Source organism: Syzygium oleosum, unplaced genomic scaffold (genome assembly GCF_021117445.2).
Source record: "Syzygium oleosum isolate NSW1041296 unplaced genomic scaffold, Sole_v2.1 Sole_v2.03, whole genome shotgun sequence".
NCBI classification, from domain to species: Eukaryota; Viridiplantae; Streptophyta; class Magnoliopsida; order Myrtales; family Myrtaceae; genus Syzygium; species Syzygium oleosum.
In genome coordinates, this window is record NW_026607487.1 from 2,279,866 (window position 1) to 2,305,642 (window position 25,777).

A 25,777-nucleotide genomic window follows, 5' to 3' on the forward strand; every position below is an offset into this window, starting at 1 on the left:
ATCCATAAACAAAACTTGTCTTCCTACCTAATTCTGTTTTTTTAATTGAAATAATGTTGTAGTTTTTGTGCTTCCACGATACATTAATTAATTTAATTATAGCCAATTTCCCTATCATTACCCACAGCCTCATTTAAAAAGGCAATTATTGATTCTTAACCTTAGGGAGAATGTAACTATCATAATGTTCCATCAATGTTAGCCAGTCGGAAGATATAACAAGGACCAAGACTTAAGCCACAATAAAAGACCAAGACAAATAATTAGTGAACAGTGAGGCAGACTTATTGATTTTTTAGTTGTCATCAACCTAGATCGATGTAAAATGAAAGTGCCGCAATATTTAATTATGATTGGCCTGCCAAAAAATTAAACCCCATAAATGTTCCTTCAGAATCCATTAATGGAATAATCTATCTGGCTCTAATAACTCTTCCCACAACTATTGTTGAAAAGTCAATGGTTGTCGACCAACAAAATATTTCCTAGACGCAAATCTATTAATAATGGACAGTAAATCGCGTTCAATTCATTAACAAAATCATTGGTTTTTTCCATTTGCCAATGCAACATAAGCCATGTATCAAGGAATTATAAGTGATAACATTTGAGCGACTTCCCAGGATAGTCATAATGATAAAGAACTACACAGCTTCTGCCGCCTGTTTTACAGTCGTGGGTTACTACGACAACATCTAGCTCCCAGCCTGTCTTCCAAATGCTTTAGCAATAGAATGCCTACCCTAGCGTTACCAACAAGCCCATTGATCGAAGTGTTAAAGCTCACAATTGTGGGTTCAAGTCCAAGATTGGACCTTTTCGAGTGGCAGAGGCTTCGACCAAAAACCAAAAAAAAATTGGCAAAGGCAATTCATCAAAATGCTGAGACAGAAAACGTTGGGAGTCATTCCCTCCGAATTCATCCGATCGATCATGTCAATGGCAGCGGCTAAATGCTTCTTCATCTTCTCCACAATCCCCCAAGAGTTGGGTGAAACAGGGAGGTGAAGGCAAAGGATTCATCCTAATCATCCTCTTCCAGTACAATAAAGCATCGTCGCCCTTCTAGCAATCCGCCATTTTTGCATTTGTTTATCACAAAAGGCCAAAAACTCAGAGCCATTCATGGAATTAATTACTCCAGTAGTGGATGGGCAAGTGCGCGATCGACGTGAAAGAAAATGATTTGATGCAAAGACAGGATGATAAATGAGACGTTAAGTGAGATTACCAGATTCTCGAACAAGACTATCAAGAGCAGAAGCGCAGATTGACCCATTTATTCTCTTCATTTACGCCAATTTTGTCCCATGCCAACCGTGCCCAGGTCATGCCGGCCTAGGCATGCCCCAGTGCTCAGTCATAGTCACGATTCGCCAGGTGATAAGGCCTGAAAACTACATCGGTTGTAGTTAAGCTCGGAAATTACATCGGTTGTGATTAAGCTCAAAATGAAACTGGCTTGTGAACATATATCATATTTTAAGATGTAATACAACATCCCAATATGAGATATACTACAAATAATTCACCCATAAAAACTTGTTCGACGCATGTCCTAAATAACAATCTAACTTGAATCCATTCAATGCTTGATCCAATTTTATTAAATGAGATGCCATGAAATGGTTTAATTTTTCCCTTAATTCTCAAAGTGCGTGGGTTGAGGAAATATGTTATTAGGCTAGGTGGTTTATTTAGTGTATTGCATGGTTTATCGAAAGAAAAATACTATGTTATGCACTTTATAACTAGTCTAAAATATACTGGCACGTCCGATGAAGTTTATAACTTAGAAGAAAATGGACAAAAATCATTTAACAAATTCAGGGTTTGGCATGTACTTATCCTTTTCTTCCTGCAACCAAGTTGAAAAGTAACGTTTGTCAAACAATACAATATTTCCAAAATCCAAACATTTAATTATTGTCTTGTTTGCCCTTTTGTCACAATTGCAAGAAGTTTCCATGGACTTGCGAGTGTTAGCTGCATTAACAAAGATACACATGAAACATCGGGAAACAATGAATTGGCTTAGCGAGATTACAACCAATGACAATAATAATCTAATGATGGTATTGCGTTCGTACTTCCATAAACAAAAGTTGTCTTCCTACCTAATTCTACTTTTTAAATTGAAATATATAATAGTTGTTGTGCTTTTATTATACATTAATTAATTTAATAGTATTATATTTCTCTACCATTACCCACTACCAATTTTTAAAGGCAAATATTGATATTTAATCTTAGGGAGAATGTCACTACCCACGTTACCTAGAACAAAGACCAAGACTCGTTCTAGCCAAAAGTAAAAATAAAAAACAAAGACCAAGACTCCCACATAATAAAAGACCAAGACAAATAATTAGTGATTAGTGAGGCAGACTTATTAATTTTTCTTTTTTTGGCCAAATCAGACTTATTAATTGTCCTCGGCCTGGATAGATATAAAATAAAAGTGCAACTAAATTTGATTATGATTGGCAAGCAAAAAAAAATCAGTCCCATTTATGGTCCTTTAGAATTCATTAAAGGAATAATCCAGTTGGCTTCAATATCTCTTCCCGCGACTATCTTTGAAAAGTCATTAATTGTTGACCAATAAAACACTGTGCATGATGCAAATCTTTTAATAATGGACACTAAATCGCGTTCTATTTTTTGACATATCTTCTAATAATGGACCAAAATTTCTCAAACAATTTTTTAAACCACGTGCCTTCTATTCAAATGTTGCTCTTTTTATTGTTTTTTAGCGATTGAGGATGAAGATTAATTTATTTTTTTCCACATTCAACAACCAAATCCAATTAACAAGCAATACTGCAGAAGATGAAGACCATGTTTTCTCATTTCCACTGGAAAAATTAACGAAAAAGTTTTAAACCTATTGTATTTATGCCAATTTAATCCTAAACCTTTCAATTTTGCCAATTTTTTTAGGTCAAAATTTTGCCAATTGAGTCTTACACCTTTTGATGATTTGCCAATGCAGTCCTTCTGGTCAATTTTGACTGGAAATGGATAATGTGGACGCCGGCCATGCGGCCAACGTTGATATGGATAATTTTTGTATTTTTTTAATTTTCAATCTTATGTAAAAAGGAATGAGTATGATTCAACGTGGAGACTATGAGTAAATTGGATAAACTTCAAGTGTAGAGATTGCAATGGAAATTTGGTCAGGTAGATGTACAAGACAAATCTCAAGTTTCTTTTATCTGTTGCTCTGCATCAGCAAAAGAAAATATTGACAAAGTAATACTGTTTCTTAATTTACATTTTTACCTATATATATAATATAAATATTGCAATGGAACGATTTTAAAAAATTTAGCGAAAATGGCATTTCCAACACTACTTTACTGTTCGGCAAAAAAAAAACTACTTTATTATGGCCAAAAGCTCCTCATGGTGACGGAAATTTCATAAGTCAAAGCTCTCTTTATGGGATCGGTCCTGCATTCAACGTGGACCGTTGATAAGAAGGGAAAAAAGGTGATCCGGCAAATCTGTTTTGCAAAATCGATTTTCTGTCATCACTTCCGGACATTAAAGGAAAATTACAGACGCAAACGCGATCAAATTATCATTTGATTAAGACAAGTTACAATGAGTAAGGGAAATTACCGAGACATAGGTCTCAAAACTTTAAGAAGTGTAAAGGAGAGTTAGTTACAATCAATTTAGATATTATTCTAAAAATACACAAAAGAAATTTACTATGAACTGAATAGATATTATTTTTGTGGAAATTACCGAACATAGGTTTCAGAGAATTTATGACCTCCAAAGAAAAATTACACTCTATAAAGAAAAACTATGAAAGGATATTTTACAGGTAAAATTACTATTAACAAGGACAATTTCATCACCAAAGGAAAGTTACAATCCATCCAGCAATTTACTAACCATAGGAAAAGAAATCTACCCAAAACTTTGGCAGATTACTATATTTTGGGGAATATTGCAAATCATATGACCTACAAAACTTACGATGACAATAGGAAAATTACTTCTTGTGAAGAAAAGTACGAAATTGATACGTACATGGTAGATTACTGTGTGGAAAATTAGTAAGAAATTTACGAATACCAAATAAGAATCACCATTAATTAGACGGGATCCGGTCCCATTTTCCCTTCTCATCTAGTTGTTTTTGATTGTTCGACTGATTCTTGCCAATCTTTAAGTGGCTCTGAGTTGCAAAGAACATGTGGAGGAATTTGTTCAAATCAAAGTATTACCTCATAGCTTTCTTTCTTTGCCTTTTGCTCTCTGTAAAGTCGTGGTGTATGCTTAGCATTCGTGATTGTTTGCACGAAGTAACTGCTGGAAAATCAAATGCGATTTTACTGCCAAATTTGCTTACTCCAACATAACAGCCAGTTATGGGAGCCCTCGTGTTTTAGCGTACCGTTTCTTGAAAAATCCGTTCCTTCTGAAGTTGAGCTTGACTCTAGTTATGGGGGATTGAGTCAAGTTGAGCCCGAGTATTTCAAACAAAGGAAAGAACCAGAGTAAAGCAAACAAAAGAATGCATCAGTTCATTTTAGGGCATTCTTCTGTGGTGCTTGGTGCCCCAATTCTTCTTTTTGTGTTTGCTTGTAATCTTCTCAAGAAAAGGAAAAAGAGTGGAAGCAGTACAAATTCAGAAATGAGAGCACTGATGGAGCATCTATGTCTTCGCTCATCTCTCCAACACTAGCAGGAGCGGGAAAGTGATCCCCATGATGTATTCTTGAGCTTTAGAGGCTTAGATTCTCACTAAGGTTTCACCGATCACCTCTACCACAATTTCATGAATGTCGGAACCGTCCCTATGTTTGTGTTCAGGGATGATAACAGTCTCCCTGTTGGCAAGGGGTTGGTTCATGGCTCCTTGATGTGATCACATGGTCTAAAGTTTTCGTGCTTATAATATCTAGAAATTATGCTTCTAGCAAATGATGCATTCTCAAGCTCATTCAACTCATGGACCACAAGAAAAGCACAAGACATTTAATCTTGCCTATTTTTTACAAAGTGGACCTATCATGTGTGAGATACCATAAAGGATTCACCAGATGCTGATAGACCTGGCGGAAATTGAGAAAGCTTCAACTCTTTAAATTATCTAGATCTCTCTTGTGTTCATAATATGTTTCTACTTGCATTTGATTCTCACTGTTTAAAGCCTTGTTGGTGGTTGTTAGTATGTAAAAGTGAATGTAAGTTTGATATAAACTGAACCTGTTTGCATATTCGTCTACTCTTTGATCTTGTTACTTTATCCGTTTGATAGAAGCATCCGTCCTTCATAAACTATTTTTGCATCTGCCAAAGTTTATTTGCAAGTATTTCGCGAAAAAGTTCAAACTTATGTAAAACAATAGCCTTGACACCAATAAGCGTAAGTTTGCCCTCTTGAATCTTGGAATCAAGAATGACATTATCCATTCTTGTGATAGTGCGATTGGCCCAAAGATTTACCCATTTCCTTGCAGAGACTAGCAAAACGATGATCCTAACATTTTAAGAAAATCAAAGTTGATTCTTTTTAATCACTAACATATATCATCTTAGAAATTTTTTTGTTTTGTTTTTCTCATTTTCGTAAGATGATGTATTTCACAAAATAAATAGCATTTGATATCTGACTTTTAATAGACTCATGACCTTGAATTTTTTTCCCCTACATCACTAGATGTCGGCCATTTAGATTACTAACACATTTGAATTTTTCCTAAAGAATCTCTCGTTAAAATGTCAACAATGCGTATTTTTTCAATGGATAGCTCATATTACCAAAATAGAGATAGACCTAATAGTAAAGTTCTCCATCTATACCAAAGCATTACTTCTCAAGTTTGTAAATAATAGCTCATCGAAGCCGAACTTTAGAGCCAAGCTCAGCAACCGATCTCTCTCTACCTCCAACCCCCGATCCTCCATGGAAGTTCAACCTGTTCGAGCGATTCGATTGATTGATGATGCACGAGTTGGAATCGAATCAATCGCTAGTCTCCAGAGTGCGTGCTCGAAGTGCTCTTTTTGAAAAACTGTCCTAGCGATGAGAAAATATTGGGTATCACTCTGCCAACTCAGCAAAATTCTAGTCCATTCACTGGGCGACGCGTGTCGCTCGGAGTGCTTGAATCATTCTTGAACTTGGTAGATAAGGAATATGGGTAAAGGCTTCTTCGCATACATAAGACTATGAGAAGTATCTCAAAATTTCTTTTATCTGTTGCCGTGTGTCAGCAAAAGAAAATATTGACAAAGTAATATAGTTTCTTAGTTACATTTTTACCTTTATATATATATTTCAATGGAACGATTTACAAATTTTTGGAAAAATAGCATTTCCAACATTACTTTACTGTTTGGCAAAAAATAAAAAAAACTACCTTATTATAACCAAAACGTCCTAATCATGATGAAAATTTCATTAGTCAAAGCTCTCTTTTATGGGATTGGTCCTACATTCAATGTGGATCGTTGGATAAAAAGAGATCGATTTTCTGTCATCACTTCTGAACTTCAAAAGAAAGTTACGGATATAAACGGGATCAAATTATCATTTAATTGAGAAAAGTTACTATGAGTAATGAAAATTATCAAGACATAGGTCTCAAAACTTTACAGAGTACAAAAGAGTTACGATCAATTTACATATTTCAGTAAAAATACACAAAAGAAAATTACTATTAACTGAATAAATATTATTCTTTTGGAATTTTACCAAACATAGATTTCAGAGAATTTATGACCTCCAAAGAAAAAGTGCACCCTCCAAAGAAAACCTATGAAAGGATGTTTTACAGGTAAAATTATTATTAACGAGGACAATTACGTCGCCAAAGGACAGTTACGATCCATCCGGTAATTACTAACCATAAAAAAAGAAATTTACCCAAAACTTTGGCAGATTACTATATTTTAGGGAATATTACAAATCATATGACCTATAGAACTTACTATGACAACCTCAAAAGTAACAGATTTCTCAACAAATTTGGTGGTGCAATCACATAAGCTGATCGCCCAGCTATTACTTCATGTGAAAAATCACAAATGCTAAGCATAGACCACGACTATACAGAGATTAAAAAGTAAAGAAAGAAAGCTATGACGTAATACTTTGACTAGAACAAATTCCTCCATATGTTCTTCGCAACTCAGAGCCACCTAAAGATTGGCAAGGATCGGTCAAACAATCGACAACAACTAGATGAGAAGGGAAAATGAGACCGGATCCTGTCTAATTAATGGTGATTCTTATTTGGTTTTCGTAAATTACCTACTAATTTTCTACACAGTAAGTTACCGCATACGTATCAATTTCATGGCTTTTCTTCACAAGTAGTCGAGTTGAGCCAGAGTATTTCAAATAAAGGAAAGAGCCAGAGCAAATCAAACAAAGGAATGCATCAGTTCATTTTACGGCGTTCTTCTGTGGTGCTTGTTGCATCAATTTTTCTTTCTGGGTTTGCTTGTAATCTTCTCAAGGAGACTGAAAAGAGTGGAAGCGATACAAATGCAGAAAATAAGAGCACTAACGGAGCATCTACACACTCATTCATCTATCCAACACCAACGGGAGCGGGAAAGTGATCCTTATGATGTATTATTGAGCTTTAGAGGCTCAGGTTAGGTACTCACAAGGTCCTTTCTTCACGTCTTCCTTCCATTTCCAAATCCGTTGTAACTCAATATGATTTATGAAATTCTGATCTTCAATAACCAAATAACAACCGAATTTATGCTTATATTTTTAAACGAATAGAATATGTTTGAAAACAGATTCTAATTCTTTTATAGCCTAATTAAGAAATTAATGTATACGTTAATCGTGAGTGAGTGGACCAAGCCGACAACTTTGACTTGACTGGAGGGTGAGGTCTCAAAGAAGATAAAGGCGAGGACTAAAAGCATCTGCAACTGCTCCTCGTCCCTCAATTACTAATTAATTAAATCCCATCACAATAAAGGGTAATCGTCGAATGGTTTGTATGATTGCATGAGACCCTTTTAAAATAAGAGGGCACCCACCATTCTTGACTTTTAGTGGCACGCGATTTTGGGTTTATTCATTTCCTTTTTGTGTGTTTATTACTATATTTGACAATTGCAGTTGAAATCTATCATTAGTTGTGAATAACAACAATGTCCCTCCAGTCTTCCACTAATTTAGTTTGGTTAAAATTCTTCTTCCACAAATCAATTTTAAAGATTAAATTAAAATGCACTATTGTATACGATTCTAACCATGATATGGTCCCCAATGTATTATTTCGTTTCTAGAACCCATCATGAACTTCGTGGGAGGAAGGTGACCTTCTTTCATTCTAAAATAGTTTAATGTGCAGGAAATTTCTAGGAGGACCTTATCTCGGTGGATTGGATTAGAGAAACTCGTTATTAAGTGTAGTTTCCATGTGATTTAATGGGAGAAAATTATAAAAAAAAAGTCTTAAACCTATTACACTTATGTCAATTTAGTCTTAAACCTTTTAATTTGATCAATTTAGTACTCAACTTTTTGATAACATGCCAATGTAGCTTATCGGGCCAATTTTGGCAAAAAATTGCTGACGGAGACGTTCTAATTCCTTACATCTTCAAGTGTATGAAGAAGGTTTGGCTGAATTGACCGAAATTGATGTCGTCATCTGGACGTTGAGCTAATTGATATCGTGAGAAAGAACATGTTTGGAAAATTAAAAATGATAGGACCCATATAAGTTTCACATGAGTCCCACTAGATCTAGCAATATGTAATGAGTAGGAAACGAATAACGTGTCACTCGATTATTCGTCAAAGCAATAGGCAAGTGAAGAAAAAGCTCGTGCAGCTGTTGCATCACAAATAGTGGACTCCACGTGCCAGTGTACCACACTCAAGCATGGGGCCAACTAAGAAGGAGCCGCATGAAAGCAAATGAAAAATCATTACTAATTTCTCTTTTTCGATTAACATAAATTACATATAGACATGATTCAGGCTCATTAAAATATATATTGAATTAGATTTTATTACTTTAAATTCATAACAACTTGTTCTTTAAATTTTAGCTAATCCATATATGATCGAGGTCACTAAATATGAGTGAAAAAGTAGATTTTTGACCATTTTAACGCCTCTAGTGGTGAGAGGCTTTCATTTCAACTGGAAGGGAAAGCAAAATGTTGTACATCTTCACTTCGATTTGTGCGGCCATGTGATCACATTACAAAGAGACCTAACAAAAGGTGAGGGTTAGCCGGTCAAAGAGGTAAATTTCCTTATCAAAGACGCGCAAATCCACGGTAGGATTGTGTGTATCCCAAGTGCATCCAGCTCGTCTTTTGAGGCACGAGAAGAAGTAATTCCCAATATGAACACCTTGCAAAAGTTGCCAAGTAAAGTCTACAGGGGGGGTCGTCTTGCCAATTTCGAGGAAGGGATTGTTTTGGTGGTCTTGGTCAAAAAGTTCAGAATCAAAAGAAGTACGATTGCCTCGTCTAAGAAACGCCATCCACCACCACAAGATTTGCGCGTCTCCTTTGGGGCAAGAGAAGAAGTAAAGCTCTATTTAAAGTCCCCAGTGCTTGTACTTGTGCTTGAAGAGGAGAAACGCCAATCACCACAAATCACTGAGAGATCGGTTTTGTTCCGAGATATATCTGGTTTTGACAGCTCCGGGCTAAGGCGTGAAGGTGATATCCTTGGATTGCACTGCCTTTCGGGACTCGGACACAACTTGATCTGCTTCAAGGCAACTTGTTCTCAAACACTGAAACCCATCGCAGTAATTTCATCTCTGCATCGCTCCTCGAGGTAAGCCCGACCTTCATTCTCCAGTCTATTGCCATTGATAGGACAAAAATACATTTGATTATTACTCATCGCATAATACCTAACATCCTTTAAGGCATTCAGAATATTACATGTGATATTCCCTCGATTTTTTCAAAATCATCACCACATATATTGCTATTTTTTCTTACTACAATCTTCTCGTTTAAGCTAATCGGTTATGAATAGTTAGACTGGTTGAATTTGGTGGAATCGCTTGCTAGCCCTTGTCCCGTTGTTGTTTTCAAAGCATTAATGGTTGACTGAACTCTCTTATGACAAAAAGCCTATTCGATTAAAATTATGAAAACACCCTTCTAGACCCGATTTTGGGTCCATCGGCCCCATATGTACCCCAATTCTCCAAACTTACTTAAACCTAAAACATCCAAAATACTCGGGTTTTGCATAAATTCTTTTTTTCTTCTTGAAAACAATTAAAAACCAGATTTTTCCACATATCGATCATGCTGGTCTATTCTCTTCAATAATCGCACAAAGCCTTTCAAAAGTTGCGGATCAGAATTGTCAACAACAAAAATTTATCCGAATAGATCTGATTGACTAGAGAATTTTTGGATATCCATAAAAACATTGTCCATTATATTGGCAATTTTCGTAATTTCTGGAAAATGACAGAAAATTCAGATATTTTTCCAGAAATTATGAAAAATTCACAATTTTACCCTTTTTTTTATGCCGGTTACAATGGACAACTTGAAAGTGAGCAAAGCTGTTGGTTTCAAGGCATTTACACATTTAATATGTGGACAATTTGTAGGTGAACTTTATTTTTTGCGGATTGAATTAGAAAAAATCGTCACAAAGTGTGGTTTTCACGTGATTTTACTGCTTATGGCAAAGAGATGACTTTTACGTGTATATACAGCGTGGAAAGTTATTGACCTACGACGGATTAGACAATATGATTTATGCATGTTTAGGGCAGGGGAGGAGAATGTAGCATTTACGGGAAGTAAGAACGTCTTTGACAAGGATATAATGGAAGATTTACAAGCCGGTTAGAGCCACATTTATCTGTTTAACAAAATGGTTTTTAAAGTGTGGATATGAACAGAAGTGGTCATTCCGTACTCTGGTCCACACTGTGTAGCTTGACTTTGGCTTGCCATCTGAAAACACTTCAATTACTACTGATTGGTCCTCTCTCTCTCTCTCTCTCTCTCTCTCTTCTCACTATATCTTTCGCATTCGGCCTCTCTCTTGCAGAACAATTCGAGACTATCGTCTACTGATTAGTCCTCACTCGCTTTCTCTGTTCTTTGCCCTCTTGAAAGTTCTCGCCCAGGCCTGTTCAGGGTCTCCTCTCCCCGATCTCACGCCTCTCTTCACATCTCAGCTCGTGTAAGGTAATCGCTTTTCCATCTCTTATTAGCGTGTCGTTTCTATGTAGATTCTTTCGCTTTGGTTATTGGAAAAATCGGCTGAACTAAGTGTGTTTCTGGGGCCCTTTTTGTCTATTGGGGATGTGGGGGTGGCTGCTGAATATACCAGAGGAGGGTGTTCTATTCTCTCCTTTGGAGTCAGCTATTGTTACCGGTTAACGAGGTATGTCCCCGGCTCAGATTTGACTTCGATGAAAAATAGGAAAGCCTTTGTTTTCGACTTTAGGTGTGGCTAATCCTATGATGGCCTTCGCTGTTTGATTGTTAGTTGCATTGTAATTCGGTATTGATCTTTTGTTGAACTCGAATGAGTAGGTCTGCAAGCGAGCTAGACTCTCGTGCGCGAAATTGCCAAATTTCGCTTGAATCCGGAGACCATTTCTTTTATGCGTTGTGAGGTTTCTCTATGTTTGAAGGTCCTAGTTCAATTTATAGAAAAATAAATCAGAAAAATAAAAGTAGGCTGGTTCCAGGGTCAATTAGTTTGGTTCTCGTTTACAAAAATGGAGAACTGATTATTACATAATAAGTTCCTGATTCTTTAGGTTATAGCCTACTCATCTCGAAACCGATTATCCTAAGAGTAAGTCTTCTCTTAAGGAGATTTCATTTGACAATTTTTCCTCCCTATATAACATTTCAAATGAGTAATATTCTGTTTTCCTCGAATTGTTGGACCATTAATCCTAGAAAGTATATTCCCTTTCACCTCTAACTCATTTTCTCCTTTCAAAGATTTAAAATTGACCGTGTCTTTACTTGAAAAAAAAAAAGAAAAATAAATGAGGAATAAAAAAAGTACGGTGAATATTTGAGCAATTTAACTATATTGCTACTTTTTACCTGCTCTCAACTCATGATAGTTTCAATCATCACAATATAAAACATACCACAATCCATAGTATGATACTTCTTAAGACTTTTTACATGATATCCAATAGCAAGCAAAAAACCCTAGTTGATCTTATGACACACACATGAAAACAATCAAATAAATCAATCCATACGCGCATATTAGGAGATTCACCTAGCTTTATATCACTCATTTCTTACACCTCTTTTGTTACGAACAATAAATTCGTTCTTCAAAATGTGATTAATCAATTTAACCTGACTTATCACAAATTTAGCCGATAATCCTATTCTACTTCCATTTAATTGGATAAAAAATCTTTGTGGTGATATTCTCAAGCACTCAACGCCATTGTTTCAAACCTTGGTGGTCTCTGAATTTTCCTCAGCAGCTTCCTTCTACTTCCTTTCTTCTCTTCTTCTCCTTCTTCCATCGAATCGATACCTAATTTTTAATCATTCAGACTAACATGGAGAAAGGGCAAAATCAGAGCAAGGCAAACAAAGAGATGCACCGTTTCATTTCAGGTCGTTCCTCTGCGGTTCTTCTTGCGTCTCTGCGCTCGCATTCAATAATCTCAATAAGAAGAAAAAGAGTGCATAAAAAGAGAGCACTCCGTTTGATGCCATCTAATAGATTATAGCTCTGTTTTACAGACAAGATATCAATCAACTTTTTAGATTTGAAAATTTGAAACGAAAGGCTTGGTGATAACATACCAGTTCAAAATAAATTCATTTTACATGGAATTGCAGCATGTGGTGCCGGCGTGGAATAGATAAAAGATAAATAACCACGGGCATTTGTTTATCTCTACCTCACATTTCCAACTTCATTAGGAATATGACAATTTTAAACAAGAGTAAAATATAAAATCATATTTAAAGTCACTAGCTCGGTTCTTTCTTGACGTCTTTCACACATTTCTAATACCGTCTCAACTCAGTTATTATCTTTTGAATGATTTATCAAATTCTGATTTTCAATAACCAATTAAAAACCGAACTCATGCTTATATTTTTAAGTGAATGCAATATACTTGTACACAGATTCTAGTTCTTCATAGCCCAATCGAAAAATTAATGTACATGTTACTCGTGAGTGAATCAAGCCAACAAGTTTGACTTGAATAGGGTGAGGTCCCAAAGAAAATAAGGCGAGGACTAAAAGCCGCTGCAATTGCTCCTAGTCAATCAATTACCAATTAATTAAAGATTTCATGTTCAAAAACTTGTTCGTAGAGATTGGTTCATCGATCCTTTTATTCAGCAGAAAAGCATCTTTCGTTCCAACTTTCACCCTCAAATTGCCATGCACAAAGGGCAAAGTAAGAGTAAGAGAAAGAGGAAAATTGATAACACTTCATTCCCTTTTTTACTTTTAATACGTGTTCATGAAGGTTTCTATGTGTCATGAATTTATAATTCAAAAGTCTTTTGGACGCTACCTCTAAATATCATTGCTTCCTTCTAAAAGTAAACGCGTTGAATTGCCATGGCAAAACCCAAACAAGATGTGTTTAGTAAATGCGTTGAACTGCCACAATACGAACACAACACTTTTAATAAATCAGGTCAGACGACACAACATGACAAATGCGATTATTAAACGTGTCACCGTATGCAATGTCGACACGACACCATGCAATATGCTAACATGTATGCATGCAAAAAAGATGCAACACATTGCATTGCATCTAAAGGTAAGAGCAAAATTGCTTCCCATGATATTCTGATTACAAGTGAGACGTAGCCTTTGGTATTAATACTAATCCTATTTAAGAGCCATAAAATCTTATCACACAAAAAGCCCCAAATTTCGAACATGCTAAAGCCATAAATGTCAAAATCTAAAAATTAAGAACAAAAAAACAACCGGACCATGAAAGAAGAGAGGGAAAGTTAAAATTCCTCGAAATATGCTTGGATACATGTTGGGTGGAAATGATGTAAATGGAACTTAATTTCATTGATAGACTTAATTATCCTTCAATCTATTCATCCTTAAAAAAGGAAGTAAGGCCAATTTTGGAAGAAAAGTGCAATTTTAGCATTTCCTATCATTTCTATGCACTTTTAGAAAGAAATGAAATGGGAGCTCAAAAGGAAGTATTTCCCTTTCATTTAGAATCATTTTCATCGACTACCTTCATAATTCAAACAGCTGGGCAATTGAAATTTTTTTCTTCATTAATATTTTAGCTTTAGTTAATTTTACATATGAGTGATGCCTAAAACTTGAAACCCGCCAAATTAAAAACGTGATTGATGGAAATTTCCTCCAATTAGGAAAGTGCACGCATCTAGAGGATGAGTTTTTTTGGGCAACAATTACATGACACTACATTAGTTTGGCCAATGGGAATGGGATTAGACAGAAGGGGTTGTGAAAATGAGGTGGTGGAGATAGTTAGGGTTGTTTATATATTAGGCTAAAAATAATAAGAGTAAGGTCAAAGATTATGATGAGGATTAGGCATCGTGTGAGCTTATATTCAGAGGAAGATGCATCCATGGAGTTTTCTACATAATTTCAATATCTTAGGTGGGAACTAAAAGAATCCGAATATCATAGATGTGCGTGAAGTTATGTAGTTGTTCAAATGTGTTTTAAGGGAGGCGATAAATTACACTTCAATCTGTTTAATTTCAAATATGTGTTTCCGAAGAAGTAAATGATGTGAGCTTTTTGGGGGCCTCTTCAGGACCACCTAATCTTTCTCACTGAAACGACGTCGGCTAACTCAATTGAAGGCTGTGTCGTTATTGCCTTTCTCAAGAACACGAACCTTCTTTAGCATTGCCTAGGGGAGAAATTGACGTCCACGTTGTCCGGAGTGGACCAAGCCAACAAGCATTTGTAGAAAAAAAATCTTTCGTTTCAACTTTCCCCTCTCAGATCACCATGGACAAAGAGCAAAGTCATGGAAATGGAAACAGAAAGAGAGCAGGGGGAAAGAGTATAGAGGGAGCATCCACTTCTTCGTTCATCTCTCCGGTACCCACAGATGTAGGTAGCGGTCAATATGATGTGTTCTTGAGCTTTAGAGGCTCGGATACCCGCAAGGCATTCATCGATCACCTCTACCATAGTTTGATCGAGGCAGGGACTGTACCGATTTGCGTGTTCAGGGATGATAACAGCATACCAATTGGTGAGGAATTTGGTTCGAAGATTCTCAATGCCATCACACGGTCTAAGATTTCGATCCCCGTCATCTCTGAAAATTATGCTTCGAGCAAATGGTGCCTCCGCGAGCTCATTCATATCATGGACCGCAAGAAGAGCACATCACACATAGTGTTGCCCATCTTTTACAAAGTGGACCCATCAGATGTGCGGTATCTAAAAGGAAGTTTTGGGGAGGCATTCCATTCGCGTAAAAAGCATTTTGATGAGAAGGATATCCAGGAAGGGCAGCGAGCACTTAGAGAAGTGAGTGACTTACATGGATGGGAATCCGAGAAAGTTGCTAACGGGTACTTTGCTTCCGCCTGAACTTTTCTTTTTTGATAAGTGAGTTTTCTTGTTCATGTGAAACAGATGAATCACAATGGTTTCCAACGGAGCAAAAATCAAAGAAATGACAACCCCTCCGGTCAATAGTATCATTCACCAAACAATACGCTTAGAAAGGACTCGAGTGTTCAGTCTTCCGAAGCTTTATCACCCCCAGATACAATAGACCTCCTCATGCCAATGAAAGTCGGCTCAGTTGAAAAGGACTGGGCACTTACTTCACATTTATCATGTCTAGGTTTGATTTCCACTATCAGTAAACCCCATTGGTAGCGATCTGTAAATCAACTATAAGTCCTCAATTTAGACATGTGTCTTGCCCTAGCCTTAGAGTGGAGTAACCTCCTTTTCTCCTAAACTTTTTTTAATAAAAAAAATCAATCTCCTATCATTCAACTAGCAACAATCTTAAGCCTTATAACAGATATTATACTCTAAAGACTCTTAACGAGCCAGGTGCACCGTCTTATTCTATTTCAACAAGATCCATCTAACGAAAGAGAAAAAAATGAAACGGCCACTAGCTATCATCCCCCATTGTTATTTGTGAAACCAAAACATCTTGCATGTTAATTGGCCCCATCCATTCTTCACATGTATGTTGGTGTCTTTTGATGAGATTAAGTATAATTACGAAATTATCAATTGAGTTTTGTTGTTGGACAGGCATGAAGGAGAATTAGTGGAAAAAGTTAAGAAAAAGGTTCTGAGCGAGTTGCAACAAGATTTTCAGCTTGATGTTAGTAAGCACTTAGTTGGAATTGGTGATCATGTGAACAAAATCAGGAATTGGGTAGACACTCCTACCACTAATGCTCGAATGATTGGAATCTATGGCATGGGCGGGATCGGAAAAACGACACTTGCCAAGGTAATCTATAACTGGCTGTCGAATGACTTTGTGCATCGCAGCTTCCTTGCAGATATTCGAGAAACAGTTTGCCGCAACGGTATTCCTTATTTACAAAAGCAACTAATTAAGGAAATTCTGCAAATCGAACCTGAAGTTTGGAATGTTGACAATGGAATTAATACAATCAAATCTAGATTCAAAGGAAAAAAGGTTCTCATTCTTCTGGATGATATAGATGACAAGAATCAACTAGATGCGTTGGCTAGGGAACATAATTGGTTTGCGGTAGGAAGTATGATCATTGTTACAACTAGAAATGAAGCCGTTCTTGATCAATCTGAATTCGAGGTAGACTACAAGTATGAATTGTATGGATTGGATGAGGTGCATGCTTTACTTCTATTTAACAGACACGCATTTCGTATGGACCATTCTCCGAGAGACTTTGACGGTATATCTCGTGATATCATATCCACCATGGGTGGGCTTCCCTTGGCACTTCAGGTTGTAGGTTCATACTTGTACAAAAAAACGAATCGAAAAGTGTGGGAAGATGTGTGGAAGCAATTAGAAGGCCAACCACATAAAGAAGTCCAGAAGATATTGAAAATAAGTTATGATGCATTAGAAGATGGACATAAGCAGATTTTTCTCGATATTGGTTGTTTCTTTATTGGCAAAGGGAGCGAAGTGCACAAATTCGCCATGTACATGTGGGAGGGCTGTGGGTTTTATCCAAATCAAGGAATTGAAGAATTGAAGTTGAGGTGCTTAATTAAAATTGGAGATGATGGTGAGTTTATGATGCATGATCAACTAAGAGATCTTGGAAGGAGCATTTTTTGTCAAAGACAACAGCTTGACAAACGTAGCGGGCTATGGGATTGTAACTACAACGGAGCCTTGAGAGTAGTACGGGAAGAATGGGTAAAATATGACACTCTTTTCTTTTTCTCTCCCTCTTATTTTAATATATTTAATCTGATCAATTCTAGTATTTCATCTAGCATGAACAGATGCTCTTACTTTCTAGGAAAAAAATTTGTGTAAACATCCATTTATGTCCATCGTTTATTAATCGTGACAACTAAATAAATTATAAGTATTCGAAAGATGAAAGAGTTAAATCATTTGATTCGATTTCATTGATATAAATTACATCCGTAAAAATTTAGGAATCGGCAAATAATATGTATTAGGGCCAATTATAAGTATCCGAATGTAGCGTGGTGCTCCTGTGATTTAGGAATCCAATTATTTATTTTTTTTCTCCATTTTGATTGTGAAGATACCCATCCCTATGCCCTACTAGTTATTTCTATCTCTTTTCATTTTTATTTCCTCTTAATAGATAAGATAGCAAAAATACCCTTTAAAATATTTTCAAGAAAATCTTACTGTTTTTTAAGTTTTTATCACGTTTACCTTGCTCATTTCTTATGACAAACATTTCTGTCCGCTATAAGTTTTATATTATTTATATTTTTTGGGACAATGCCTCTTTTGTGCCAAAAACCGCTAGACTAACTTGACTATTAAAAAAAAAAGAAGAAAACTTGACTAATTAGAGGAAATGTCGTGCTTATTATTATATTCATACCGTTGTATTCGTTATATATGATTTTCAGCACGAAGCCAATTTTTTCGACTATGTTTTATCTTTTACTTAAATTATCAATGATCGTGTCATTTTATTATTAAATATTGTCATAGGCTCATGGCTGAACAATGGCAAGGAATTAACCCTAGCAATTAACTAAGAGATGTTGAGCAAAGGAAACGACTTTATATTCTTGATATAATTTGAAATAGTTTGTTCCTATGATTCAATAATCACACTCTTTTGTTGATGCAATAACTTCTTAACATTAGCAAAGAGAGAACACAATACAGGTGTTTGAAAAATGAAAAAAGTGTCAAATCTGTTTTGAACAGAAAAAATGTTGAAAGATAATAATTAGTGTAGGAAAAAAATTGAATGATTGTAAGATGTGAGAGATTTTGATTTAACTTTGGAAAATGAAGTATTTATGGGACAAATTTCCAATTGTCTCGACTATTTAAAATATAATTGTCTATTTTGTTATTTCCGATTTCTTCAGTTAATTTTGGCGAAATATAAGCCAATTGCGTGGAAACTTTTGATGAAAGTCTGAGGTTTGAAGTCACCTTTCCATATAATATATTTTTTTAATATAATATACCTTATAGATTGATGTACAATAAAAAATTATGAAAGATGGTGTGGGATGATGATTACAACAATTTAGTGACTTTTCCTACTAATAAACTTAAGAGAAATTATACCTGTTGCAATTTTTTCACTATTTAATATTTAAAGTAGAGATAACAATAAACGAGTCGAACTGTAAAAGTGAATCAAACCAACAAAAAAAAAACAATTCTAACCAATTAAACTTTTGGGGTAAAATATAGGTATTATTAGTAAAGTCAATCAAAGCCATATGGGATTTTTTTCACCATCTTCAACTAATTAAATGATCTGTTTTAGCAGGAAACTTAAACAGTATGTTTTGACTTATAAGATGCAAAAAGAAACGGTGCCATTCTTGTGTCTTCACTTTTTTTTTGGTAAATAAAAATAAGTAGAGTTATCTAGAAACTTTCATATGGCAGGCTTTGCTTAAAGATATTGCTTAAAATAAAAGGTGCATTGCTAACCAATGCCGCCACGGACCTTTTTAAACATACTTGACAAAAAAAAATTCAGTTTTCAAAGAAATGATTAAACACTTTACAGAAATAATTAATGAAATGAAAACTGGGTCCTTCCTTAGCTACTTGAAGATGGCTCACTAGAACTCTTTGACAAATTCTTTTGAAAAACTATACACAAGTCATATGAAAATTTACATGTAAACATTTATATGTTGTAAAATGGTTTCATGTATTTCGTCTTAAATAAAATTCAAAGTGCACGCGCCATATAATTTGAAAAAAGAGAGCAAAAGATAAAACATTGAGGTGCATTTGCCTTAGCTGTTCTAAAGCAATAACTATTTTAAAAAATTAAATGCTAAATCACATGTCTGTATTTATGTACGGGAGTGATAAGAAGATAACAAATTTTGCACATCCGAGATTTTAAAAAAATAAAAAGTTAAAAAGTTAAAAAGTCAATGTAGAGACTCTCAACGGATTGATTGGATATAACTGGGAATTGAAAAGGATTCGGTCATTTTTTTTTAAAATACTTGCAGAGCCCCTGGTTCCGTGACTGGATGCGGGCAGCTTCAAGCGGAGGCTCTTCTAACGAACTCCTTTCTGAAGTAAGATGGCTTCAATGGTGCGTCTGGGACGACGATCCGCCTCTTCCGACAACCAATTTGCGTCTACCGAAATTATCAGTGCTGGATTTATCATGGAGCAACATCAAGCGGGGACTCCAACGAATTTGCATCTGCCGAATTTATCAATGTTGCGTCTTGGGAGACGATCCACCTCTTCCCACGACCAGTTTGCATCTACCGAACTTATTGGTGTTGGAATTATCAGGGAGCATATTCCCAGAGGATTGGGAAAGATGGAGGAGTTCATTCATGGTAAGATTGGGGAAAAAAAAAGAGACATCCGCCCACTCTTCGTGATTTAAGATGGGGTTTTGTTTTTGTTTAGCCGATCCCCCACTCATTCTTTTGACAGCTTTATTCTCCTCTTTTTTGTGTAGACGGCAAAGCGGCTACAAGTTCTCAACCTCAGATGGTGCTATTGTTTAAGATGTACTCCTGATCTCTCAGCTTTCACACGGTTGAAGATTCTCATCTTGACTGAATGTATCTATCTGGAGTATCTCCACCCTTCTATTGGCAAACTCAAGAGCCTCGTTTCCTTAGACTTGAGGGAATGTCGACGTCTCAAGGAGCTACCGGAGGAAGTGGGCGAATTAAAAGATTTAGAAGAACTTGAATTAGAGTATTCTGGTATTACAGAGATCCCTACGTCTATTGGTTCTCTGAGGAAGCTGAAGAAACTAAATGCCTACAGGTGTGAGTCACTGAGAGAAATCCCTAGCTCAATTGGGGATTTAAAGAATTTGCAATTTCTGGACGTCAGTTATTCTCGGCTTGAAAAGCTTCCCAATGCTATTGGGGATCTTTCTTCGCTCCAGCGCCTTGAGCTGCATCGCTGTGACAAGCTTCGGTCGCTGCCACGGCTTTCTAGCCTAATCCACCTAGAAAAACTCTGTCTTTGGGAATGCCATCTACTTGAAGACATCCCCGAGCTTCCCTCGAGACTCTTGAAACTCTATATTGTGGAGTGTCATAAGCTGATATTGCTTAAGCTCGACGGATTGAAGAACTTGGAAACGTTTTCAATAAAAAGCTGCAGTTCAATTGAAAGATTGGACCTTTCACAGTTAATTCGTCTGAAACGATTATGTGTTGAGGATTGCGATAACCTAGTTGAAATTCAGGGCCTTGAAAATTTGGAGCTCTTGAAGGGCAGATCTATATATGATTGCGATTCCATTGAAAGGCTTCTCTGTCCAGAATCAACGTGTTTGAAGAAATAAGTGGCTGCCTGGTGCGACAATCTAGTTGAAATTCGAGGTCTTGATGATGCGAAGTTCTTAGAAGCGTTGAATGTTATAGGATGTGAATCAATGGAGACTTTGCCAGATTTGAATGGATGTGAGAGGTTACAATATCTAGTAGTTCAAGATTGCGAGAAACTTACTTAGCTTCGGGGACTTGAAAAGTTGGATTTAATTGATTTGGATATCTCTGATTGTGACTCATTGGAAGCAATACCGAAATTATCCGGAACATGCGTCTTTAGAAATTATGAACTAGAGCTATCTTACGACTCATGGAGTGATGATTCCTGAACAGAGAGTGATTGATGTTTCCTCAACAGAGGTAAATAAGAAGTGAACAATCATTTTTCTTCTGAGATTCATGACCTACTTTTCATCACTATCTTTTTTTGACAAGAATGATTTCCATGACAGGGTTTTGTACTTTCCTAAATTGCTAGTCTTACATAATTGAAGGAGTGGGGGAGTTGGTCATAGATGCTGACATGATGCTTCAGCCAAGATCAAAATGTAGACCCAAATGTCAATTGAAGGCATTGGTCTTCTAGTAAGATTCTTCGTCCTTGAATGGCTAGCGTGAGCGAATAGAGTAATACTTTTCTCGAAGCTCTATTTTTTAAGAATGATTTTCTCCACACCGAGTATCTATTTGATTGATTTTGGAAACTCTGATTTGCCTACATTACTGCTGTTGGTTACGTTATAGTAATGTTTTTCATTTATCCTTCCATTGGCAGCTTTTGTAGACTGCAAACAGATTAGCGGCTAGTGAGGCAAGGATGAAAATATTAAAGATAGGTAAACAAGAATTCCCTAGTGATTTACAGTTTCCCTCTCGATAAACCCGGGATTTGAATCTTTCATCTAGAGGCCGATGATCTTCTACTAAATATTATAAACTGCTCCCAAAGTCCATTTTTCCCTATGTCCAAAATTCATATTTTTTGTTAAAAAATCCTGGCCCATTTTGAGTTCCTTTGTGAGTATTTTTGTGTGTCAGATTTGGCTAGTGACAGATATCTTGTTCAGAACAAAAACCTTTCAATTTTCTCTGGTGATCAAAAACCCGGTCAAGTTTCTTATGGTTCCCTTGATGTTCCTCTTGAATCTTACATGACAGAGCATGAATTCCCAGTAAGTATGAGAAACTGAGCTAAAATAAAAGTCAAGTTTCAAGTTTCTCTGGTTGGTGATAAAAAAAAATGAAAAGTAGTTCTGACTAGTCTGTCATATATAATTGTAGACCAGCTCAAAGCTGTTGTTTTGAAAGATTATCATGCAAAGGCAAACTGGTGTTGCTTTTGTGATGGGTCTGGTTAGTCTATGTAATGACTGAGGCTTACTATTGGACTTCGATTCAATGAGTTGTATCGATAACCTTGTACATAATTGGGACAATATTTTGCCCGTTCTGTGAAACAAGCTGGGGTGAGGAGCTCAAGAATTTGCTAATTAGTTTGCATCCCGTTTGATCCTATTGTTGTCATGGAATCGTTTTCTCACATCATTGATCTGGGTCTGGCTAACTTGGCAGAGGAACTTCAAGTTTCATACCAGAGCCCAATCAAAATGAAGAGGGATTTTGCAGAGGAAGAATCAGCAACAGCTGACGACCATCTTGCGTGCCAACCATGAAGAGGCTCGTGGGCCAACTGGATTGTACTGAGGAAGTTTTGATGCTTGTGAACATCCAAACACCTGATCAAGTCTCAACAGTACATTCCTAAATGCTTGTGAGTGTAGTTTTCTAGATTGAATCTGCTTTTTGTATGCTCATTAGGTTTTACATCTCTAATTAATCTAATACCTACTTGCTGATTTTTCTATATGTTACCTTGATGCAGAGTTGTTTGATGCAGTTGCTTTCTAATGATATCACTCCCGATCTCGATGAGGCTCTGCAGACGGAGGTATGCACTACCAGTCGTACCGTAACTATGAAAGACTAACTCGTGTGCTTATACTATAGGAGCTGCACATTTCACCTGAAAATCAGTATACAAGGATGCATGATGACAATCTCCTTGATTTTCTATAAGTTTATTAGTGTGATAATATCCTTTGAATGTTGTCATATATGTTTCTGATTTAATAAGCTCGGTTCTCATGCATGGGATACTGAGTTTGTGAAATTAAAATTCACCTCCTGGCAAACTTTTGCATATTGCTGATTTTGCTAATTGGGCACTGCGAAATAACCAAGTCAACAATTACATCTTTTGAGGCACTTCACCCTTTCAGCATAATCTTATTAACAAAAATTCTGTTCCTAAACACAAACAAGGAAAGTGTTGCTAATTGCTTACTTCTCCGAAGCCTGTTGTTTCCTTTTTCCTCGGCCAGCTAACAAAGTCTCTGTTCATTGCGGTCCAACTGCGATTGGTGCAAATAATGTTTATGCATTTGTACCTTATCTTTCATGGGGTAAATTGTGATGCTACAGTCTCAAATTTCTTCAATTATTGACAATTAGTTAATCCCATCCTTCTTGTGTAGATTCAAGCTGCATTTCTTGAAATTCAGGAGAAAGTCTCCAAACACCACAGGATGGAGATGCGGGCTGGCATGAGCCATGTCATGGTGTTCCAAAGTTACTTCAATATTGTCTTTTATCATGTGCTGCGTATTGTTAACCGTCTCCATAGGATCATTGACATTAAACGACCTCTTCTCAGGGTGTGTAGTTGTCGTTTGCAAGCTTTGAATCGTGCTATTCTTTGGCTTGGCCGAATCCCAAAATGCTTGCAGAAGCCGCATGTGCAGGTGGTTCTGTATGTGACGTTAAGCATAAAATCAAATTTGTTAACAAGATCACCGTTTAGATGTCCACTTCAAGCCACAATCTTGTGACCGGAAGAGACTTTTTTCATGGAAAAAGCAAATGTTGTGGACTCAGCACATAATATGTCAATTGCAGCCAAGAGTCCCAACGAAAAGGTTTCAATATGACAGAAGTTTCTCATTTGGAAGAATTTTGAACACAAAATAGAAGTGTTCATCAGCCTACAATCATCTCCTTGATTTGGTTATGCTGAAAAATTTATATATTGGCATTTTGCAATCACTTCAGTCGTATAATTTTCAAACTCGATTTATTTACGCATGAATATATAAAGCAGAAGAGGCACAGCCGTACATTTTCGGATCTTGAAACCGAATTTTCTTTGGCGTTTGGCTACAGTGGTAGGGTGAAAATAGCCACTTCCAGAATTTGTACTCATTTGGTTTGAATGAAAAACTTCGAAGGGTCATCTAATTGGTTACTTCTTTGACTCTGCTACGCCAAATTGTGGTCATCGGACATGCATTTGAGTTTCAATCGAAGCAATTTCTTTGGAGTCACTCCCAGATATTCTCCTACCATGAACTGGACTACACTAATGGAATTTTAGTAGTTAAAAGCTACTTGCAAGGTATACTCGTAGTCTGATGAGCTTGTTGTCTACTTTTTAGTACTAAAGCCATATATACTGCCGGCCATGTTAACGTGTCAAGTCACTTGTTAAACATACTTAGCGTAAAATAACTTAATTTTCAGAATATTGATTAGGATTAACACACAAAAAGTGGCAAGTAGAGTCAACGTATTTGGTTGTGCAATTTGATTCCTTAGTTGCTTAACCAGTGCCCAGGCATTTAATCCAAAGGGCAACGGCTTTGTGTTTGACTGCATATACAGCATTAGTCACGACCTTATGGACTGAAATGATTTGAAGTTGGACGGCCGTGAATCAACCGAATAAAATTGGATGAACGAGTCAAACCGATTGAGCCGATTACGTGCTAGCGATTTGTTTGGAGCTTTGTTTCGAAAGTTTGTTCACAATTTACATCAAGATCCTATAAATAACAGCAACAATAACTGTGAAAGTTTTGAAAGAACACAAGAACTTTCGCTTCCGGGGCTTTTAGGTTTTCCTCATTTTTGTAACTCCGAGCTCGCTGGGACGATACTAGAAATATGAAAACTGTCCTCAAATCAAAATGGAACAATGGAAAGCCTTTTGGTTTGTTTAACACCCGCATACGTGCATTTTTAGATTATGTAGCTTCGGTAGCATACATTGCCATATGCTGAATCGTACAACAACGAAGAGGAATCGAAATAGACGAACTAAGGAAATGAGGAGTGGTTAAAGAACCCTAGAAACGAGTAGAGAAGAACAGATCAGACAATTTTAATCTCAACTCCATGAACTAAATTTAATCAGCTACATTCCCATTCAAATCCAAAGTTGATTGTCCCATAGCCATCATCATCAACAGATCAGACAATTTTCTCTACCTCCAAGTCCTGCTCCTCCATGGAATTTCAACCTTTTCAAGCGATTCGGTCGATCGATGATGCATGAGTCAGAATCGAATCGATCCATAGTCTCTCTCTCTCGAATCTAACGTTGACACGTCCTAGTCAACATGAATCTAACGTTGTGCCTGACCCAGGAAAAATAAAACCATGTTAAATCCCTAAGTATCAAATCATAGATGCATTGTCACGTGCTCTCTGTGAAAAACTATTACATAGTGTGGATCTAAGATCCCCAGTCCACTAATGACTTGAATAATGCAGTCCACCTGTGCAATGCTTGATGACCAGAAAGCCGGCGGTGTTCAATAGTTGGATAACTAATGATTACACCCTAATAAAGGTTCTCAACCAGTCGATTGTATCCTCAGATATATGACTTGAAAAATTGAATCTGCAAGTAAACCAACTTCAGATGCAGTCATGATATGCGTTCATCACTAATTCAAAACGGGAAAG

The 25,777-nt window shown here is 36.5% G+C and overlaps 2 protein-coding genes and 1 long non-coding RNA gene across 7 annotated transcripts in view; 2 read left to right on the plus strand and 1 right to left on the minus strand.

The window, feature by feature from the left end:
- The window catches only part of LOC115668427 (uncharacterized), a 44,008-nt gene that overhangs the window by 11,143 nt on the left and 7,088 nt on the right, over positions 1-25,777 (minus strand). The gene's annotated exons all lie outside the window — the stretch shown is intronic.
- Positions 9,336-12,710, plus strand: LOC115665594 (uncharacterized). 4 transcript variants are annotated; one of them, XM_056309566.1, is made up of 3 exons: positions 9,336-9,805; positions 11,122-11,193; positions 11,339-12,710. In XM_056309566.1, exons 1-3 carry the CDS (start codon positions 9,363-9,365, stop codon positions 11,463-11,465), a joined length of 642 nt encoding a protein of 213 aa, XP_056165541.1. In that variant the 5' UTR covers positions 9,336-9,362; the 3' UTR covers positions 11,466-12,710. The 4 variants fall into 4 exon arrangements, 3 of the variants coding, with proteins under 3 accessions (XP_056165541.1, XP_056165542.1, XP_056165544.1); XM_056309567.1 differs by having other exon boundaries at positions 11,133-11,193; XR_008816038.1 differs by having other exon boundaries at positions 9,403-9,805; positions 11,054-11,193.
- LOC115694667 (disease resistance protein RPV1-like) lies at positions 14,790-23,121 on the plus strand. Its single transcript, XM_056309534.1, has 9 exons — positions 14,790-15,561; positions 16,268-17,381; positions 19,676-19,787; positions 19,929-20,017; positions 20,143-20,890; positions 21,026-21,334; positions 21,427-21,559; positions 21,750-22,745; positions 22,857-23,121. The coding sequence occupies exons 1-6, from the start codon at positions 14,987-14,989 to the stop codon at positions 21,154-21,156; spliced, it is 2,769 nt and encodes a 922-aa protein (XP_056165509.1). The 5' UTR covers positions 14,790-14,986; the 3' UTR covers positions 21,157-21,334; positions 21,427-21,559; positions 21,750-22,745; positions 22,857-23,121.

Bases quoted from the DNA above. Each gene is read 5' to 3' on its own strand.
- LOC115694667 (XM_056309534.1), top strand. From the start codon at position 14,987: ATGGACAAAGAGCAAAGTCATGGAAATGGAAACAGAAAGAGAGCAGGG. The intron at 17,382-19,675 runs GTAAAATATGAC...AAATACTTGCAG, and splicing joins GAGTAGTACGGGAAGAATGG to AGCCCCTGGTTCCGTGACTG. The intron at 20,891-21,025 runs GCCTTGAAAATT...TTGAAATTCGAG, and splicing joins TAACCTAGTTGAAATTCAGG to GTCTTGATGATGCGAAGTTC.
- LOC115665594 (XM_056309566.1), top strand. From the start codon at position 9,363: ATGAACACCTTGCAAAAGTTGCCAAGTAAAGTCTACAGGGGGGGTCGT. The intron at 9,806-11,121 runs GTAAGCCCGACC...CCCTCTTGAAAG, and splicing joins TCTCTGCATCGCTCCTCGAG to TTCTCGCCCAGGCCTGTTCA. The intron at 11,194-11,338 runs GTAATCGCTTTT...TGAATATACCAG, and splicing joins CACATCTCAGCTCGTGTAAG to AGGAGGGTGTTCTATTCTCT.